We start from the raw sequence: 18,486 nt of genomic DNA, 5'->3' as shown, positions 1-18,486 counted from the left end.
ATCGAAAATCATATCAACAACGTCTTGTCAATTACAAACTGGATAAATATAGTCTGAATTATCATATAATCTTACAATGATCGCCTAGTGATGTTTGCTAAGCAAAAGTATGAACAAATGAAGCAAAGACGTATAAAAACTGATCGCACCAATTATGGAGGAGAAAACTTGAAGAATATCCAAAACGACAAACGGAGAAGACGATCTCCCCTTAAGGCAATCCCATCCATGGAAAAATGTTGAAATACAAACCAAGAAATAAACCAGCATTGGAAGTCCACAAACACCGGTAGCTATGATATCATTTACTAGAAATGGGGTCAAGAGAAAATATTAATATTAAACTATGATAAAACTAAAATTGAAAAGTAGTAAAAGTAAAAGGAAATAATGAAAAATGGGATTAAAAGGGTAGAAAGATGGTCGTGAACGGCAACCACCACTGCCCCAAAGATCTCGTCAATTTGCTTGTAACTCTTGAACTGCCGCATAGAAAGAGCAGTTTTGGTAACTACCGTAGAGCGTTTTCTTAAACTATACAACTTTTAATTCTAAACCCTGAAGCGTAAATAAAACATCTAATAACATTATAATCTCATTTATGAAATATTTTTCTATTGTCAATGCATGTGATAATATTTATTAGATTAATAAAAAAATATGGATAAACTAAATATTTAGTTATTCAATTATTCAAGCGATTTTGTTTTAGTCACTCAATTTTTTTTTCTCAAAATCATATCTAAAGATATGTTTTGGTTTTATTTTGGTCACTCGTCAAAATAACTGTGATAAACGCCCTCAAAACCTTCAAGCCTTAATTGTCGCAATATCAAAGTTTTGATTCGTCAATACGTGCGGCCTTAGATGCTCTTTGACGCTTCTGGGTCGTTTACACGACTAAGTAAGTCTTACCCAAGCCTTGTGAGCATGCAAACTCAACAAAGGTTGGAACCATGCCCTCAAGGCTTCAATGGATGCAGAAGCTTTAACACCAATGTGGCCACACAAGCCATAGCAAGCACAAGGAGAACTTAAGAACAAATAACACAAAGAGATAGATAAAATATCTCAAAACTTTATTATTCTCACAAGAGAATAAAAAAATAAAAAAAATGTCACATCAGTAATTTTTTTAAACAACGATGATCAAAATGAAATCAAAACGTAAAGTCGTGTATGATTTAAAAAATAATAGTTAAGTGATCAAAATGAAACTGCATGAATAATTGAGTGACTAAATAAGTAGTTTACCCTAAAAACATTTCGGAATTAAAATGAAAACAAATGTAAAAAGTATTCACACGCAATATTTGATAAAACCCAAACATAAAATATCAAAGTTGGTAAATTTGGACCTTAACATCAGGTCACGTTTACATTGGTAAATTCAAATTATTATATCAAACATGCAAGGAATGTCGGGATGAGCTTTATTTAGGGCTTTTTGACGAAGCTTTTTAGTTGGAAGAAACCCCCAAAAGAAGTTGAGACAATTTGAACACATAACTAACACTATGATTTGCAGCTGTGTTTTAAACACTTTCTTTGACCTTAGAAAAGCTTCATTTAGGCATCCAATTAGAGGACAAGAGAAGAACATCCTCCTTTCTCATGTCTAATTTGGTTTCCTCGTAATCTTAAGTGGGACATGCAAATCCTTGTGTTTTCGGTGCATAATGTTAAACACCTAATTGGACTCGCAAAATATAAGTTACAAAATAAAAATTCTCCCACGGTTTATTTTCATATCTGTAATAGGTCAACTCTTCCCATGTTTTAGATGGAATCGAAGTTTCGAAAAAGTTCTATCAACTGAATTTGATTTTATAAGAGTTAAATATGTCATATGTTCTCAAACTGACTCATATTTCAAATCGGTCTTTAAATTTTGAATATTCTATTTTCATCTCTAAAATATGACTCTCATTCTAAATTAGTTTTTAAATTTTTGAACATTCTAATTTCATCCCCAAATTATGACTCTCATTTTAAATTAGTCCCCAAACTTTTGAATAATTATTAACAATGGATGTGATTAGTATATACATGTAGTTTGGGATAAAATTAAAATGTTCAAAAAGTTTGGGGACTAATGTAGAATGAAGGTCATAGTTTGGGGATGGAATTGAAATATTCAAAAGTATGAGGAATAATTTAGAATGGCAATCATAGTTTCAGGATAAAATTGGAATGTTTAGAAGTTTAGAGACTAATTTAGAATGAAGATCATATATTAAGGACATGTGATGCAATTAACTCATTTTATAATATATTATGTTACACTCATGATATTTATTAAAGAAAATGATTTACTTTAGAAAATATATTTATGGAATTTTATTTAATGAAAAAATACATGTGTAATAAAATATATGATACAATTTTATCAATCACATTTTCGTTCCTTATGAGATATTTAATTTATTAAGTATTTTATTTACTAGTTTAGATCTTATAATGGGTAAAAATACTTATATAACAGCTCTCGTATTTTTTCACTTTTAAAAATATAAAAAATTATAATATATTTCAGTATAAAATTAAATTTATTTTAAAAATGTGTTAATTTCTATTAAGTTATTAATTTATATATTCCAATTTAATCAACTTTGATTGGGTGGGGGGAATAAAGTAAAACATTTTGCAGACATAATTATTGGGAAGAAAAATAAGTTGAGGTTTGATGTCCACTAGGCTAAACGTGTGCATATCAGGTGGTGTAATAATTAAAATAAAGTAAATTAAATTTTATTTAAAACTTTGTGGTAAACTACATATTTAGTCATCTAACTATAATTTTATTTCTGTTTTGACCACCAAACTATTTTTTAAAATCACAATTAACATTACGTTTTGGTTTCATTTTAATCACTCATCGTTAAAAAATTAAAAAAATTGTTGACGTGACATCTTTTATTTTATTCAATGATGATGTGGCATTACCTTATAGTGACATGTTAGTGTCATTGTTATTTTTTTTATGATGAGTGACCAAAATGAAACCAAAAATAAAGTTAGTGTTGATTTTAAAAAATAATAATTGAGTGATCAAAACATAACTAAAGTGTTAATTTTGTAACTTTTAATAGTTGATGGACTAAACAAAACAATGTCATATAGTTTGTGGATTATTTTGTAATTTTTAATAGTCAGTGAACTCAACAAAACAACAGCTTATAATTGAGGGACATTTGTATACTTTACCCTATAATTAAATAATAAGTTCAAACTATTGTTCTTTATTTTCATTGGTTCAATTATTATATATTTATTAATTCTCTAACTTTCGATTTGTTATTTTTTTTAATAATATGCGATAACTATAAAATAATATATGTTCATAATATTTTTTAATCACAAATAATATATATATCTTGTAGACGCAATTACTCGAATATAGAATATACAATAAAAATAACGCTCTTTTTTTGTCATTAAAATTATTCGATGGAATTAAAATTTAGAAGGTGAGGTTTATTAATTCTCTAACCTTTGATTTGATAACCATTATTTTAGATGGAATTAAAAATCAATTAAAGTGATTGATCAGATATAATCTTTCATCATTGTTTTGAAGTTGATAATCATCATTCAAAATGCACCCATGAGCCGAGTTGCAAAATCCAATTAATTACTTCTACAAACAAATAGAAAGCAATAATTAGCTTTAAAGACCAGAAATTTTCTTTTGAGGGGAAAAGAAAAAGTTTTCTTAAAAAGAATTAATCATTTATGTATATAAAGGTAAAATTAGGGAAATATTGTAAAAGATAAATATAGTGATTTAGTTTTAATTAAAAAAAATATTTTTGTAGTATTTAATAAAGTTATCTACAATTGACTATAATTTTGTGTGAACTTATATTTAAGTTTTGGTGTACGAATTAAGCGATCTCATTAGTTATGGAATTTATTATTATCTTTTGAGGTCTGGAGTTCAAGCATTGTGTATGCACATGTATGAATGTTCGTTATCAAAGAGTCAAGAGCCTTTAAACATATATTATTTTACATTCACCTCGTATTTATCAAAAAAGAAAATGTGGTTTTAGGAAGTTATTATCTACTACGGACTATTTTGAAAAAATTGTCAATAAATGTTGGTGACTTTGAGAAAGTTATCACTATGGGTGAGCAAAACTCAATTTGATTAAGAAATTAATATTTTTAATTTTTAAATTAATCGAATCGATTTATTTGAATTTGAGTTTACTCAAATTTCAATTTTAATTTTAAGTTCTAGTTGAGTTCGTATTTATCAATTTGAAAACCGAAAAATCTAAACTTGATTATTTTACAATTTAATCATTAAATTATTTATTTCTTCAATTTCTTCTTTATTTTAAATCTATTTTAATTGAATTTGAATCACATATCCATAAATCATTATAAAATACATACGTAACTCTAATTATTCATCAAAAGAATACCAACATAACGTACATGTAATTAATCAGTCTTAAATCCCACTTGCACACACTTCACTCTTATTATCAGACATGTAGGGTGAGTTTGGAGGGGGATTGTGAGATTATCAGGGGGAATTTTTCACATGAATGTGATTCTCTCGTTTGGATTGTAAAAATTCTCAACCCCGGTAATAAGTCATTCACAACAGTAGCATTTTGAGGGCTTATTACTGGGAATGTGATTCCCCCCAATCCCTTAGGTATTGTTATATTTCTGGTGTTTTAGACTAAAATGCCCTTAATATTTTTTTTTTCAAAAATATCATTCTTATGTCGTTGGATAAAAAAATTATACGAAGGTTAAATTACAAATTTATCCTTAAATTATTTTAGATTTACAAAAAAGTCCATAATTAGAATTTTATATGAAGTTCAGGGGTTAAAATAAAATTAAACTCTTTCATTAAACCTATTTATCTTTTAAATTTTGTAAAAAAAATATTATATAAATTTTATGAATTTAAAATTTTTAAAGAAAATATATAAATTAAAAATAGTAAAATTATATATTTTTTATGATCTTGTATACAAATATTTTCATTTGAATATTTAGAATTCAACTTGTTAAAAAAACCAATATATAATAAGGACAATTTAGTAAAATATATATTTCAATAATCTTTTATTCCTTTAACCAAACATTGTAATCTTACATTCCTGCTAAACGAACCAAACACAACAATACAACATTCCCAGTAATGTATTAGGTAATTTACATTCCGGTAATCCTATTCCCGGAGATAATGCTACATTTCATGAACCAAATGCACTCGTAGGGTGATCCTCCGTTACACCTAGCCAGAGCCATGTACTCTTTAAATAATTATTATAAAAAAATAGTTCTCAATATTTATATAAATAATTATTTTGATTTATATTATTTTTAGAGTATTTTAGTGATTTAATCTTTTTTCAAAATGATTATTATAGATGAAAATCATTAATTGACTAATAAATAACATATTATTGATGTAATATTTTTATATTTAATTAATGATGTGACATATATCATACTATTATTTTAAGTGATGTAGCACATATGTTGGTCATTAATCAATAAACAATTTTTGTAATATGAACTATTTTAATTAAAAATTAAAATTATAAAATTATAAATTATAAAAAAATAAAGATCTTAATAATTATATATACAAACATTTAAGATTAATTTTATCATTATATCTAAAAAGAATGATGTATAATATATGCTTTATCATTTCCCTTTTCAGACATCACTAGGTTATCCTGAAACAGCTGAACCCATTCTGTCCTTTGTAGTAGCCTGATTTTTTGTTTAGAAAAAAAGAAAAGGAGTCTGGATTTCATTCACACACGAGCGACACAACTCGTACTCACTTGACCGGCCCAAACCGTTAATTGCGCGCGAGCATTAGGAAAATTCCACACGTGTTCCATAATATCTACCGAAACATTCACTAAAATTACGAGAAAACGAAATGACTTCTTTTGAGTTTTGAGTTCCCATTTGGCAATTTCTCCGTCAAAACTGTAGTACATACACTCTTTTACCCATCAAAATCCCACTCAACTGTCCGTTTATTTTAACGGAGGAATTAAACATATAAAGGTATTACAACGTTTGAAAAAACAGCTCATTAGTCGTCGCCGTCGAACAAAACTGCCGGCGACCACTCACCGACGACAACAGCTCGGGAAAAAAAAAACAAAAGGAAAGCTAAACACTCGATACAAGAGGATCTAACAAGAATAGATCATCAATTTCTTCAAAATAATCGTCCACTTGATCATCCCCTCTAGAAATAGACGACGTAGATGAAGGCGAGGAGTAGCACTCAAACTCTAGAGACGTATCGAGTAAAATGTCATCGAACACTTTACTGTCTGACAAAATCGATGAACTATCATCAAAGAGTGGCAATACCGGAACTGGATCATTGAAGAACTCATCGAGGAAAGGGAAATCGAGAGGCAAATGATCTCCACAATCACTGGTTGCCGGTTCTTGAACCGGCGGCGACGGTTTACTTTCTTCCTCTTGAAGTTCATGACCAGGTCTTTCGGGTTCCACCGATGTTTCTTCTTCACTCGATTGAGTTTGAAAGTTGAAGACTGAAGTCGGAGACGAAAGGTTGCGAGGTGAGTCGTCTCCCGATTGGTACCAGGAAACCGATGGCTTGTCGATGTTTTCTGGATTTCCGGTAATATCTTCAGTTGGAGGAGTAATGAAGTTGGTTAAAGCGTTTGGTCCTCGAAGTTTGATTGCTGCATTATCGTAAACCAAGGCAGCTTCTTCAGCAGTGTTGTAAGTACCCAACCACAGCCGTACGCGTCGAGCGGGATCTCGAATCTCTGCCGCCCATTTCCCCCACGGTCGTTGTCGTACACCTCTGAACTTCCTCCCGTTCCCGTTCGATGAAGAAAGCTTGGGTGGTCTACGGTTGGGCCCCGAGACATCGACGGCTGCTGCTTTCCTTTTCCGGGTATTACCGGGAACGGTGGTTTTGGAAACGGCGGACTCGATGCTGATCTCATTGACGTAGCGTTTCACTCTCCGCCGACGACAATAGAAATCGTCTTCGTCGTCGCTTGAAGAATCCGTTGCGTCAGGGTCCGTCACCGATACCCGAACAACTTTCGTGGGCTTGGAAGAATCTTTTCTGAGCATTTTTGTCAGGGTATTGTGCTGGGTGCAAGTGATCGGAAATAGCAAATCTTGCTCCATTTCGAGGATGTTTTTGGTATCAACGGTGAGTAAAAGGACAAGGAAGAGTGAAGAAGAAGCTTAGATCAAAGAAAAAAAGGCTGAATCATAAATCTACAAAAAGGGAATCAAAGCATGCAGAAAAACAGTAATAAAATTGTTGAAAAGTTGCATGTTTTGGAGAAGAAGAGCTTCAAAACGAAACAACTAAGAGGGCAGAAGGAAAGACTGTGTGGTATTTAAAACAAAGTGTAGGAAGAAAAAGTGAAAAACAACAAAACTATTGTCAACGAAGAGTGGGGCAGACTGAAGTGTAAATGTTCACACTCAATTTGCCTTTTTATAGCATCCAACAGCCGAAATCGGAAAAATCATGAAACATAATATCTTTATAAGGCAAAAGCAAAACACATTTCACCGATCAAACTCTAAACTAGAGAGGTAAATGAGACGAGATAGATCGTGATTATTCGAGATTGACTCGGTCGAGGTTCGATAAATAATTGGATCGAATAGATTCGACTCGAATTCTTAACGAGCCAAAACGAGCTACTTGATACTCAACTCGAAAAGCTCGTGAGTAGCTCTAAAATATAATATATTAAGATTTTATTTTTAAAAATAAATTATTAATAATATTAACATTTATGTGTTGATTTTTAAAAAAAATACAATAAGGCTTTCATGTATATAAGGTTCAGGTTCGAGTTTGAGTTTGAAGATTCAATCTTGTTAAGTTTAAGATTTTTTTTTCTTTTCGAGCTGCTGACGAGCTTCAGTTCAGGATTTCGAGTTCGAGTCGAGCTTAAAAATTTTAAGCTCACGAGTTTTCGAGTCAAGTCGAGCTCCATTTCAGAATTTCCGAATCGAATTCAACAATACTCGAATTCGACTCGACTCGTTTACACCCTACTCTAAACTCTGGTATTAAACCACACTTTGTTCCTTTTTATCTGGCGCTTAATTACTGTTGTCGGCGTAAGGAATGACTGATGTCTATCGGCTTCAAGATGCTAATGACCTTCAATTTATATGATCTATAAGCTATTAATGTACTGAAACTATATTCTTAACATATACTATTCTGTGGCTGCGATCTTTGGTGTTAGAATTTTGGTACCAACAAATTGATGTGCAAGTGAAAATACAACGATATTTGAAACAAAAGTCAATTGTTGTTTTTCCTTGCGGTGACAATCTATTTTTCCTAAATATAAGTTTGTTGACAATTCAAAGGAAAACGTTGACGGATTTAGCATACGCGTGGCCAACGTTGCAACACGTGTTAGCATTAGTATTCATCACCCTTGGCGTTATTTTATAATTTCCATTTAAATTGATCGGATTATAAATTAACTTCAAATTATTATATGAAATTATTTTACGGTCCAAAGTGGCGAAAAACACGCTCCTCCCGTCAACCCAGCTGCAGCGCGTGTCCTTTGTCTGTTGCTTATTTCGTAGCTACTTTTTCATCAGTTCTCACTTCTCCGTCGTCGACTCCACTGAAACTTAAATAATATGCTTGATGATCTAATTTTTTTCATCAATTATGAAAAATAACGTGGTGATAATTTATCTAGTCCATTAAATATATACTTGATGGCCTAATTTTTACTTAATAAAAATAAAATATATCTTAAGAACAATTATTTATTCTTTAGTACAATTATTGTAATAAAGGAATAAATCAGTAATAACAATGGTGAATACCTTAATTATTTAAGTATGCTAGCTGGTCCAACTTCCAGGGGCAGATGTACATGGCTCCATAGGGGAGCCATTACACACTCATTATTTTGAGAAATGTATTAAATTTAGTTTAGTTTACTAATGAAAATAGGAAAAAATAAGAAAATTTGCACATCCAAATTTTTTTAGAATAAAGTGTTAAAATTTTGAACCCTCATTTTTTAATTTCTAAATCCGCCACTACCAACTTCCAACCAAGAAATAAACATGTCTCTCCATTTCAATTTTGTTTACTTCTTTTCTACTTATGAGACAACTCGTGTCATCGGAATTTTCTTTTTCTTTTTAATACAAATATTTTTTAATTATCGATATTTAATTTATTAACTCATTAATCTCAATTGAATATTGTAAAAAATTATTATGAGGAAAACTTCCTCGACCCATTCTATTCTTTTTATAAAATCTAAATTTGTACACCGCTAGCTAACTGATGTTCATTCCGCTATTAAATTGAAGGGTAAAGTATATAAATGGTCCATGACTTTAGGGTATTGTTTTGTTGAGTCCATCGATTATTAAAAGTTATAAAATAGTCTATGATTATAAGGCGATGCTTTATTGAGTCCCTCGACTATTAAAAGTTACAAAATAGTCAACTGACTATTCATATGTTCCAAACTCGTCATTTTTCGTTAAAAAATTGGTGGTCGTCTAAATTGAACGTTAACATGTTGACTATGATAAAAACTATACTAATTACTATTAATACCTATTTAATACAAAAGCTACATGTTTAGTATATAATCCAAGTAATGTAGCCGAAATTAAGTGACCAACCTGTGAGGGGAAACATTAATGGCTCCCATGAGACCAATTTCATATTTTAAGGAAAATGATCAAAACTTTATGAATAATATTTTCTATATAAAGCTAATCAAAGTATCACACATATATATTCTGAAAAGCCAATTAGAGTGAAGAGAATATATATCAGCAATGATTTAAGGTATGATTAAGAAAGGATTAAAACTAAATATCTATGACTCAGCTTTTACTTACTTTTTCCCGACATGCACCAGCACCACTTCATTTCTCGATCCCCTAAGTTTTCCTCGAAACAAATAAACTATTTTTGTTAAGGAATGTACGACTATTTAATAATTAATATTAAATTAATTTCATTAAATGATATTAGTGATAAAAAAATATTATTTTTCTTTAATAATTTAGGTTTGAGTAGTTGTATTTATAGTATATGTGTATGTCGTTTCAATTATCATGAATGATTTTTAACAGATACTATAAACCTCTAATTTAAAATTGGATCGTATTGTTAAATTAAAATTATATTGGTAGTGGTATGGGAAGTTGGCAGATTGTGATTGTCTGTGCCGAGTTGAGACAGGCTTTTTGAGTTGCATTGAAAAATAGAGATTAGGTTGAGTGTTATTTATTGAACCAGATTTTCAGGGACATTGCTTCTCTTTCACTTAGGGTTGTTCATCGAACTATCATTAATCGAATTAATCGATTTTTTTTCTTTAATCGTTAATCGAACCGAATTTTTTTTGAAAATATTAATCGAACCGAATAAATTTTGGTTAATTCGATTAATTTTTGAATTAACCGAATTTTTTTAAAATTTTCTAATTTATATAAAAAATAAATATTTTATAATTAAAAAAACAGTTTATAATTAATTTAAATAATATATAATTATAAAATATAAATTTTATATAAATTTTTTAATTAATTAATATTGATTTAGGTTTAAAAGTTATTGGATCTTAAATTATTAATTGGGTTTTAAATGGTTTGGGCTGAGCTTATATGTTATATATAATATTTTTAATATTTTTAATTCAGAAAAAAAAATTTACAATTAATTTAAATAATATATAATTATAAAATAAAAATTTATATAAATTTTTTAATTAATTAATATTGATTTATGTTTAAAAGTTATTGGATCTTAAATTATTAATTGAGTTTTAAATGGTTTGGGTTGAGCCCATATGTTATATAAAATATATTTAAAATTTAAAATTTTATTTCGGTTAATTAACCGATTTCGAACCGAATTAACCCTTAACCGAATATAAAAAAAACCTTAACCATTCTCTGACCGAACTAATTCGGTGACCAACTGAATTAACCGAATTAGTTCGATTCGATCGATTAATTAAGTTAAAACCGAATTTTGAACACCCCTACTTCCACTCGTGCCCACGACCCATTTGCCGTCGGCTGAACTCACGTAATAATACTGTGAAAAAAATTTATTCACAGCATAATACTCTCCAAGAATTAATTCTTGAGATGGTGCGAATGCTACAGGGGTGAGATTTGTCGCCATGCAGTCGGGGCGAAGCAGGTATTGGTCGCCATGCAGTCGGGGCGAAGAAGTAGGTCGCCATGCACGCTCGGCGTTGTTCTGCATGCACGGTTGGAGGTAGTTAGAAAATAATCATTTACTGGAAACACCCATGGATGATGATTCATATTATATATTCCCTCAATTTTATATTTGTTCTCATAATGCACATATTTTAAGAAAGTCAACCTTCTTAAGCTTTATCATATCATTATAATTATTTTAACCCATTATATTAAAGTTGTGTGGTTATAAGAGTATTATATTAAAGTGGGGTTGTAAGAGTATTATATTAAAGTGTATAAATATTTATTAAACCCATTAATAATAAAATATTATTATTGTTATTAATAGTTTAACACTTGGGCCACATGTGATATACTGGCTAACGGAAATATTGTTCATTAAACAATCTAAATGGTTCAACGAAAATATTGTTCATTCTAGAGGTCTTAGGTTCGAACAACTGGATCTGTAAGCTGTGTGTACGTTATTAATTATTAAAAAAAATTCTAAATCGATGATATATTGTAATTATTCTATACTATTTAAAAAAATATATTTTAAAATATATTATTAAAATACAATATACAACACATAATATAAGTAACTATTGATTTTACGAACCCTAAATCCTAAAATATTTTGATTGTTGCTGAAAACTTTTATAAATTCATGGTATATTGAGGGAAATGAAAGTGGTAGAGGATGGTGATATCTACCATGATGGTGGTTACAAATTTGTTTTTTATAAGAAGAAATTGTTTGGATGGAGAATTGATACCTAAGACCTCTAGAATGAACAATATTTTCGTTGAACCATTTAGATTGTTTAATGAACAATATTTCCATTAGCCAGTATATCACATGTGGCCCAAGTGTTAAACTATTAATATTTAGATTGTTTAATGCTCATGTCTTTGACCTCATCCTTAAATTAGTTTGGTCAGGAATTCATTCATAGTTTAAGAGTGAATTAGGTAAACATTACTATTACAAATTATAAAATTAGTTTATGGAATGAACATAAGTAGAATGATAAATGATTTATATTTGAATTTACTAATATTATGTTTAATTTTTAATTATTTAAATATTATAGAAAAATATGAAGACAAAAAAAATTACAAATGCAGATGCTTTGTTGATTTTGGAACACTTTTTTGGCTCCAAAGTTACATTATCCATAGAACAGAAGCGTTTCTTCTTTTAACCAAGGGAATATTGGGGATCTTAAACTCCCAGATTTAGCCATTGGAGCACAACCGTTCATACTGAAAAATAACCCAAAATATAACAAAAAGAAAAGAAACACTGAGCCTCCCCCGTCCCCTCACAAACCAAAGCTCCTTTAGCCCATGGCGTACTTCTGGGTCCAGCTCCTTGCAGTTGTCTCGTACTTGTTCCTGTCTGTCTTGTGCATGTGCGCAATCTCTGGCACCAATGGATCATCCGGATTTGGGTCCGTCAGCAAGGAACATATCGATAGCAATACCTAAATGAACAAACCAACCGAAAATGAAACAAACAAGTTTTGAATAAAAACCGTATGGATAGCTATAGAATGAGTTTTCATTTTAGGTAATTGGAGAAGGACATAAGGCTTGGCTAATTCAGATTGTGGATTCCTTTGTGCCACAACATTGAATATCCAAATGAACGAGAAGAGTTGTACAAAATAATATCACAGATAACTAGAGGACAATCACCTTGGAAATCGTTAGTGCAGGACTCCACTGCTCTTTCAAGATGTCTAGGCAAATGCTTCCATTGCTGTTAATGTTGGGGTGGAATACCTTTGTTCTAAATGCTACCTGCAAAACCCATTTATCATATGGAAATAAGGCTTCAACCATCCTCGTTAAGCGTCTGTCGCTCTTCAAGGGCATATATTATACGTAACAAGTAACCCGAAATAACAAGGGAAACTTTGCATGCGAGCATGCATCAGTGTAAAGAACCTGCCTATATGAAAAGCAGAATTACATAAAAGTACCTTGGGTGGCTTAAAGGGATAATCTGGAGGAAAATGGATGGTCACTAGGAAAACACCCCCAGCATAAGGACTATCTGGTGGACCCATGATTGTTGCTTGCCAATGAAACATGTCATCAGCAACAGGACCTGCAACGTTGCCGAAAAACCAATAAGCACATGCACGTGTAAAAGTTCGATGATACTCCTTGAGGACCTCTACACAAGCAACTGCTGAAAATGAGTGCAAAGTGCAAAACAAACGCAAACAATATCATCTTGCATTAATATCAATATCATCATGCAGACAAAGTAATCTAGTATGCAACATGTAAGCACAAACAGAAAGGTTAGCTAATTCAAGAGGCAGATATAACAATAAAAAGTTACAAAAAAAGGAATCTCTAGAAATGGTTGTCCCAATCTACCACACAACAGACATAACTTTGCTCTAAAGTTCATCAACTTTTGTACACTCCAGACATTAAGACACCAGCAATTTACAGTGACAAACTGAATTAGAAGAAGGGGTTGTAGCACACGGGACATTTCCTTCCTACTTTCCCTTTTATGCATGTCTTGGACATGACATATACATAATGGTCTGAGGGTCAGCTGACAGAACAAAGTGAAAATCATTCATCTGCATTCCAACCGATATAAAAGATAAATGAATCTACACATCATTCCAGTCTTTTAGCTACGGAAGCGAAAATTTCCAAACAGATAAATTCATGAAAAATAAAATAAAATACTTCAATGAATAACATCATTGATGTCAACAGCCTAATATAAGTAACAGATGCCTTTTCAACATTAACTGAAAGCACAATAAGACAAAAATGTAAATGAACTATAGTTTAGGTATGCTATAATCTAATACCAAATATGAAAAATGAGGACCACTTCCAGTTCAACACACAATTCATAAATGCTTCACCTGAACTTATAATGTTTTATGTATGCTTTTAACGTTTTACAACCATATTGGTATTCTTTTATGTTTTACCGTATAATTATATTTTGTCTTCATAAAAAGACAATTCGTGAAACCAACAGCATCATGCAAAAAAGAATCCAAGTCAACTGTCTTTTCCATGGGTTAGCAGCAAAAGTGAAATTACAATAATTTCCTAATTGAAGATAAACGTTAAAATCAGTTCTTGGTTATGCCAGATTGAATGTCCTTTTAAAAATGTCAGGCTTGGAATAAAAATCTGAAAACCTTTGGGGTAATGAATGTTAATCATACTATTCTACAACATCTAAAATATTACTGGTTCAGCCTACCAGGCTTGGAATAAACATCCATGGATGCATGAAATATATAGAAGAATAAGCAATCGAGCAGGAAGACATTTGTAACTAATCCAGAAGCTATCTTCAGTTTACAAAATTTTTAGTGTTCTTTAATTGTTTTACCAAAAAAAAATCTAGAAACAGTTCAACCATGCTCAGCTTTTCTATGGCAGGTTAGAGAAGGCAATGCTATAGGTGCCAAAATGAGTTAAGAGTAGGCATGCAAATAAACCGAGATGAGCTCGAGTACTGCTGATCTTGACTCGACTTCAAAAGTTTAAAACTGAACTCGACTCGAAAACTAGCAAGCTTAAAATTGTCAAGCTCATCTTGAACTTAAAATAAAAAATTAAAGCTCGATTCGAAAGGTCACAAGCTAAAAATTTCAAGTTCAACTCAAAATAAAAAATAACTCGAAAAAACTTGAACACGAAACATTCCCTGACTTAGCCTAATTGAAGCTTAAACTTGAATTTGAACCTAAACCTTAAATACATAAATCCTTGTATTGTATTTAAAAATATATATATAAATGTTAATATTAATAAAAATTTAATTAAAAAAATCAAAATTTTGATATATACATTTTTTTTGAGTTGCTTGCCGGTTTTTCAAGTTAGGCATCAAGTAACTCTCTTAGACTCGTTAAGAACTCGAATCGATTCAAGTCTATTCGATACAAATGTTGACCGAACTTTAATAGAGTCAAACTCAAACAGCTCGCGATCTGTCTCGTCTCATTTACAGTCCTAATTGAGCAGTTGTTCTTAATACAAAAAATGCATGATTGGAGCTCAAAGAACTAAATGTTTGGAATATTGCACGTATTATCTTCATATTTGGGTAAAAATATCAAACAAAAACTTCATAATATCCGAAAAGATTTTAAAATTTCTTTAAAAAATAAATTATATAGTCATAAAATTACTAAATCAAGTTTATCGTAAGATTACATTGGAAAAAGTTTTCGTCTCAATCAACAAATTTTAATATAACATGTTTGACTGTCCCTTGTTCCCATATGTAATGGGGTAAGAGGGAGGTAAGATGGTATGCTGCCCCCAACACTAAGTTGAGAGCAACTTCCGTAGAAAATCTCCGAATTATGAAATGCCCTCCGTGGGACTCGATCCCACGACCTCAAGGATAAGAACCTTGTGCTCTACTAACTGAGCATTTTATTTAAATTTTATCTCAATTAATTTAATTGACAAGAAATTCAAATTGAATTTGACCGAAAAAATAAGACTCTTCGATTAATTTTTTTTTTCATTTTTTACTAAACCTTTTCACTCTATTCGATTGAACTTGTGTATCAAACGGTTGGCTGCGAACACGATAAAAAATAACACAAAAATGCATAAATATCTCAAAAATCTACATAATTATCAAGGAATCAAAATTTACGTTAGTACAAAATATTTCAAACACAATTTTGACTGGGAAAATACAGGAAAACAACAGATATACATGAATCCTCAAGTCTAGAATTTTGAAACAAAAAAATCAATTGTCCAACAAAAAATTAACAGTTCCTTTAAAAAAATATATGATAATCATGTCGAGCAGATCTTTAATCCACGTAAATTTAAAAAAAACATATATACCAATAAATCTATATTTTACAATAAGTTCAAAACAAATAACACATCAATTTTTGAAAAATAAAATATAATAAACATCGAAAAGAAATGTCTTATATAGAAAATGCATTACCGGCACTGCAAGATGTTGGAGGATCCTTTTGTAAATCCTTCAATTCCTTCAAGATCCGCTTTGATGCCATAGCTTAACCTACAATCCATCCCCCGTAGAATAAAAAAAAGTTTAAACAACGCAAATAAAACAATATAATAAATAAATAAATAAAGCAACAATTAAAAGTGAGAAACCGAAGAGAACGAACCAGAGAAGATGAATTTGATCCTCCTTTTGGTTTTTTCCTTTGTAATGCCTGGATAAAATTTGGAGAGGAAAGCTACTTCGAAGACCTTCGAAGGTGGACGAAACGAAATAATAAAATTGCGAGGAGAATTTATTATTGGATGATGGGGCGGTGATTTATATATTGGTGGACCGGCATCCGCGATTGGGTAAATGCCATTCTTTAGTGGGTCCCATGCTGTAGCGTTATCTATACGAAAAGTCAGCCGATTGTTCCAGAAAGTGACCCGCCAGTAATTATCTAATTGTATCGAAGTGGAACGGAATTGACGGACGCGTGGCCTCTCGGATCCCTCTGTTGTCGTTTGAGGAAAATGGTTATTCATTTGGTTGGTTTAATTATATTAAAATCATAAGTTAATTGTATCGCATATCCTAAAAATATGACCCTTATTTCAAATTGGCACATAAACTTTTAAATGTTTCAATCTCATCCTTAAACTATGGTTATTATTCTAAATTAGTCCTTAAACTTTTGAATATTTCAATTTCATCCCCAAACTATGACCTTCATTCTAAATTGGTCCCCTAACTTTTTGAATATTCTAATTTCATCACAAACTATACATATATACTAATCATTTCTCTTGTTAATAAAATCGTTAGACCAAGTTATATTATTATATGTTTGAAAAAATTTAAGTCAAATTGTGGTTGAAACCAAATACTTATTTGTATGAATTTGAGAATGAAATTAAAATATTTAAAAGTTTGGGGACTAATTTAGAAAGAAAGTAATATTTCAGATATGAAATTATAATGTTTACAAGTTTAAGGACTAATTTAGAAAGGATTCATGGTTTGAGGGTGAAATTGGAATATATAAAAGTTTAAGGATCAATTTAAAACGAGAGTTATAGTTGGGGACATATGAATACAATTAACAATAAAATCATTAATATTTAATTTACTTTAATAGGTCAAAATAATTTTTATTTAGTTAAATGTTACAACAATATTTATTCAGAGATTCCATGATTGAATAATTAAAATATTAAAAAAAAAGGGGATAAAACATTAATCTTTACGAGGAGAGTAACGTTTTGTTAATCAAAATAGTAGTGTTTTAGAAATTAAATGATTAAATTGGAATCATATTTTAGGGCAATTTTATCGATAAATCATCGGTGATTGGTATATTTATCGATCTAACACCGGTCATATTATATTTTTCGATCTAACACCCGTAACAGTAAAGCGCGCCCCTGAACCGCGCTATACGCTGATTTGGCGCCACATGGGTATAGCGCTCCCCCTATCCCGCGATATACGGTGATCTGGCGCCCCTTATCCACGCTATACCTGGGTATCTGACACGTGGGGTATAACGTGGTGCAGGGGGCGCGCTATACCCCTAAATACCCATCCCTTCACGTCCCCATCTTCCCTATAAATACCCTCATCCTCAATCACTTTTATCACACCAAATTCTCTCAAATTCTCTAAATTTCTCTTAAATGCTCTATCTTTTTAAGGTATATTTTATAATATTTTTACTATTATGTATTTACTTTATTTAATATTTTACTAATATAATTCTTTTGCAGATATATAATGGAAGGCGGTCTACCCGTAGCAGTCGAATGTCTTCCCCTGGAGCTTGAAGCCATCGTGTCAAATGAAAACTGCACAGATGGTTGCGTCGATGGCATCTCCATATGGTCAAAGAAATTTGCAGATGAATGTCTTCCCCTCGAACTGGACGCGGTATTGCCATACGGATTGTTCGTGGATCCACCTCGGTACATATCGTAAGGAGTTGCAGATGAATGTCTCCACATTATGGCATTAAAATCATTACACATTACTGTAGTCGGGCTGTCAACTTGATCAACTTGTTCAGTCAGCCCATAGTGTGTGCTTAAAGATTGACCCCGAACAACACGCACTTAAACAAAATGTGCATACATCTCAATAGCGGCGTCTGAATAATTACTTTGAGCTTCAACCATCATTTGAACATCATCATTGTTCGAAAGTTCGAACACTGTATAAGTTAATGGCAACAATGATGTTGGAAATCTGTACTGCAACGACGATATTTT

General features: G+C 31.1%; 2 protein-coding genes across 2 annotated transcripts; both read right to left on the bottom strand.

Moving 5' to 3' along the window:
- Positions 1-5,961: 5,961 nt before the first annotated feature.
- LOC120204638 (ethylene-responsive transcription factor CRF4-like) lies at positions 5,962-7,302 on the bottom strand. The gene has a single exon (XM_039204704.1). It carries the CDS (start codon positions 7,174-7,176, stop codon positions 6,169-6,171), a length of 1,008 nt encoding a protein of 335 aa, XP_039060635.1. The 5' UTR covers positions 7,177-7,302; the 3' UTR covers positions 5,962-6,168.
- A 5,269-nt stretch (positions 7,303-12,571) lies between these two features.
- On the bottom strand, positions 12,572-16,515 carry LOC120204637 (ubiquitin-conjugating enzyme E2 10-like). The gene is made up of 5 exons (XM_039204703.1): positions 16,404-16,515; positions 16,214-16,291; positions 13,221-13,348; positions 12,934-13,038; positions 12,572-12,719 (listed from the first exon to the last, which is right to left on the bottom strand). The coding sequence occupies exons 2-5, from the start codon at positions 16,281-16,283 to the stop codon at positions 12,576-12,578; spliced, it is 447 nt and encodes a 148-aa protein (XP_039060634.1). The 5' UTR covers positions 16,284-16,291; positions 16,404-16,515; the 3' UTR covers positions 12,572-12,575.
- Between the last annotated feature and the right edge of the window lie 1,971 nt (positions 16,516-18,486).

The sequence above is a fragment of the Hibiscus syriacus genome, unplaced genomic scaffold (assembly GCF_006381635.1).
Source record: "Hibiscus syriacus cultivar Baekdansim isolate YM2019G1 unplaced genomic scaffold, ASM638163v2 tig00011079_pilon, whole genome shotgun sequence".
Taxonomy (NCBI): Eukaryota; Viridiplantae; Streptophyta; class Magnoliopsida; order Malvales; family Malvaceae; genus Hibiscus; species Hibiscus syriacus.
The sequence above is the reverse complement of the archived record's forward strand: the minus strand, read 5'-3'. Positions and strand labels throughout refer to the sequence as shown.